We start from the raw sequence: 3,853 nt of genomic DNA on the forward strand, positions 1-3,853 counted from the left end.
AGTGGACTAACTTTGCACTTGAAGGGATGCCCGTTCACTTACGTTTTAACAGGTCTGACGCTACGGCTGTATCTAGGCTAACGGCTAACATGCTAACTATTATCTGTATGTCACTAGTCACTTGAACCAAATTTAGGACGATAGGAGACGGGTTGAAATAAACCAAAATTTCCCTTTAACTTATAACAGAGCAGCAGAGAAGACTGTCTAGGGTGCCGAAAGTACTAGGTCTGGCACTGAACCTCTCAAAATAAATGTAGTGGAGTAAAAAGTACAATAATTCCCTGTGAGATGTAGTAGAGTAGAATTATAAAGGAGCAGAAAATGTAAATTACCTACAAATTGTACGGAATTACAGCACTGAAAAATGTACTTAGTTATTTTCCACCAATGATGATTAATTTGGTTCTCCAAACTACGCAAAAACCCTCTCATAGAATGCTCCAGGGATGACGTTCTTCTGTAGGCCAACATGCAAGTTAGCATCTTCGTGGTTACCTGGTCAAAAAGTCTATGGGATTTTACCATTGAATTTTGGATTACTGCTGAAAATAAGTTCTGAGGCAAACATTTATGATGCTTACACATTTTTTTCAGCAGTATGTAGTCTCATTTAACCACTTAAGTGACTGCCTTTTGTAAAGACACATAAAAGCTTCAAAATTCACGAGTGGGGTAGTTACTGATGTAATTTATGTCATAGAACAAAATGTAAAGGTCACTTCAGCATGTGTTAACTTAACACCTTATTTCAGGCATCTAACCAAAAAACAATTCAAAAAAACCCACTGACTTTGAGACGACGGAACCAGGTGTGGTAAAATACTAGCTCATTTCCAGGTTTTAGGACTCATTCCTGGGGCACTCTATTTCACACACACATATTGCATCGTACCTCTCATCTCAGCTCGTCCAATCAGCTTGCTGAGTGCCGTGTCAGCATTGGAGCTGCCGGACAGAGCCAGAGCGTAGGTGAGCAAGCTGAGGCTGTAGTTACTAGAAACACCGAGAGTCAGACGGGTCTCCAGGAACATTAGGGCTGCAGACACCTGAAAATGTTTTTATTCTCTATCCCATCTGCGGACACATTAGTTTGTCCAGCTTTCACTCCTCATGTTCCTACAGGCCGCTCACTAAGATCAAACTTTAGTGATCCCTGTGGGGTAAACAGACATCCACCAAATTAAGAGCCAAAATCAAGTCAAACATTCTTTTCTTTCATCTTCTTTCATGCTGTCAAAAAGTGCCAAAAACAAACAAACAAACAATAAAAACAATTTGTCCTCTGTAAATAAAAGTGCATTCTGGGTAAACAAATTGGCCGCTGTGTCTTGTCTGAGAAAGTTTTCTCAGATGTTTTATTGTTGCTAAACATGAACATGAAATGTTGGCCATAATTGGCAATTAGCAGACTTTAGCTTCAGATCAGGTTACTTAAAAATGTGAATGAGTTACTTAAATTGACTTAATACATATGTTTTCTACATTTCTACCTGTTCCCACTTGAATCAATCAGGGAAGAGAACTCCACAAATGTATCTTCTATTAGAGTGGCGAGACTGCGAGACCCATGTTACTGACCAAACACTAAGCTATCAGTGATGGCTCTCAGAATGTGCAGCGATTTAACACTTCATATACAAAGTATACAGTATATAGACAAAGAAAGACTGATTGTTTTATTGACGCTCACCTGGATGTCATTGTCTTCCAGCAGGGCGATGAGGACGTAGGCTGTGAGGGAGACGGGGCCATCCAGGCCTCCTTGGAGCTCGGTGTGGATGACTCGACCGGGCTCCTCGAATCTCCCATCAGTCCCCTGCTGGGCTCCTAACCAGGCTGCCGCAATCTGCAGCACGTGGGTGTCGATGTTGATGAACTGCCGTGCCTGCAGGAAACACCTCAGCACGAACGCAGTGAGCCTGCAGAGATGGAGTTTCCTTTATCAGTGTTTTTGGGGAGCATTCTGTTCCTGCTACATGTATGAACTACTTTATAACACACCAGGTGCTTCCAGATGAGTCCCGGTCTCCGAACGCACTGAAGGAGCCGTCTACTCTCTGATAGGACATCTCTCGCTCAAAACCTAGAGAGAAGGACACCAGAGATTTTACAGCACTCAGGTCGTCTTCTGGGCTCTTGTGGGTATGTGCACAAATATTTTTTACATGGATACGGAAGTCAAATCAAAATGATAAAAATGGAGACAAAAAATAAACAAATTTACTCCCAGTTGGAATGATGTAGAGGAAAGACAGGGGAAAGAGAGCTGTTGGTTAATTTGTCAGTTTAGCCCTTTAAGCAGTAAGTATTTCTAAAGCCCCTTTTCCACTGCACGAAAAACCTGTTAACACTCGCTAACATCTGGCTTTTTAAAGTAATGGAAAGGTTAAGAAACTGGCAAGATGCGATGATGCGCCACCACAAAATACCAACTGTCTCTGCACAAGCACTCCTCGAACATAATTCCAAATCAGTCTGCACCGAGTTTGAAAGAAAGACTGAAATAGTAAGAGATATATAAAAAGAAGTAACCACCACTAAGTTTTCACTGGCCTCCATGCTGCTTTCTACTGCTTACTAACCTGTTTTCTGGCCTGTTTGTGATGTTGAATGTGACACACCAAAAAAACACAACCAAACAAATAAAAAAAGACACACACACAGAAAGGCATACTCGTTTGCTGCAGAGTCGTTTACACAGCACTGGCAACACTACTGGCAATGGGAAAGGAGTCTATAACCCCATTTTTAGCAGGTTTACCCATGCTTAAAAAAAACACATACACGCTAATTTTGGTGGAAAAGGAGTATAATCAAAACTGCTGTAGACAACAGAGCACAATTGTGTACATGTTCTAAATATTGAAGGAGACTTCTCCCCTGTGTGCCACACCCCAAAATCTATACCCTTTGCTTCCCTTTTTTCTACATAAATCTGGCTTTAGCTCTGGTCTCATTTTTTGGTTAAGGAGGTTACTATATGTTTCCCTTGTCCATACATATGGACTCCAGTCTACCTGGTTTCCCCTTGACCTGGGAACTAGACAAAGTTGTCCCCCTTTTAACCTCTTATTTGCCCTGGCTATTGAACCCTTGCCTATCTGGTTGTGTCAAGAGGAAAAGTTAATAGTCCATGTGGAGAGCAAAAGAAGTGAAAAATATTGGCTAAAAAGGTGAGAAAAATGTAAGACTTTGCCATGTATGTTTGCTTGTATACTTCATAATGTTCTTTGAAAAAAACAAACAAACAAACAAACAAAATAACAAATATATTGTCCAAAATCTGATTACTCAATAGAGTGTTCTTGATGTTAGTGCAGTGATATTCTGTGTCATTTTTGAGATATAGAAACTCGAAACAACAGACACATTGCGAAGAAGAAGTGGCGTTATTGACAGAAAAACAACTGCATGTTAAAGGGAAATTTCGGTTTATTTCAACCTGTCTCCTATCGTCCTAAATTTGTTTCAAGTGACTAGTGACATAGAAATAATAGTTAGCATGTTAGCCGTTAGCCTAGACACAGCCGTAGCGTCAGACCTGTTAAAACCTAATTGAACGGGCATCCTTTCAAGTGCAAAGTTAGTCCACTAAACAAGCTTTTTCTCCACAAAGACCGCCTCATATCGTTAGGATAAATGTCAGAGAACATATAGAAAACGACATGTGAACGTATTGTCTTACCTTACCGGTGTGCTGCCATGTTGGTTGTTTACCATTTAGCTAAGGCTGCAACCGGTCCCATTCCTTGCAACAGAGGCATTCCTCTTCTGTGGGCATTGGGGTACAGCATTCACAGGTAACGTTACACCACCGATCTCCAGAGCTAAATCCTTCCAGCAGCCATTC

General features: G+C 41.1%; 1 protein-coding gene across 1 annotated transcript in view; it reads right to left on the reverse strand.

The window, feature by feature from the left end:
- Positions 1-3,853, reverse strand: part of cd109 (CD109 molecule) — a 38,702-nt gene that overhangs the window by 8,413 nt on the left and 26,436 nt on the right. The window contains exons 24-26 of the mRNA XM_050058148.1: positions 2,005-2,086; positions 1,684-1,922; positions 896-1,057 (exon numbers count right to left, since the gene is read on the reverse strand). Coding sequence (XP_049914105.1) covers positions 896-1,057; positions 1,684-1,922; positions 2,005-2,086 — 483 coding nt within the window. The remainder of the gene's footprint in view (positions 1-895; positions 1,058-1,683; positions 1,923-2,004; positions 2,087-3,853) is intronic.

This window comes from Epinephelus moara, chromosome 12 (assembly GCF_006386435.1).
Source record: "Epinephelus moara isolate mb chromosome 12, YSFRI_EMoa_1.0, whole genome shotgun sequence".
Classification (NCBI taxonomy): domain Eukaryota; kingdom Metazoa; phylum Chordata; class Actinopteri; order Perciformes; family Serranidae; genus Epinephelus; species Epinephelus moara.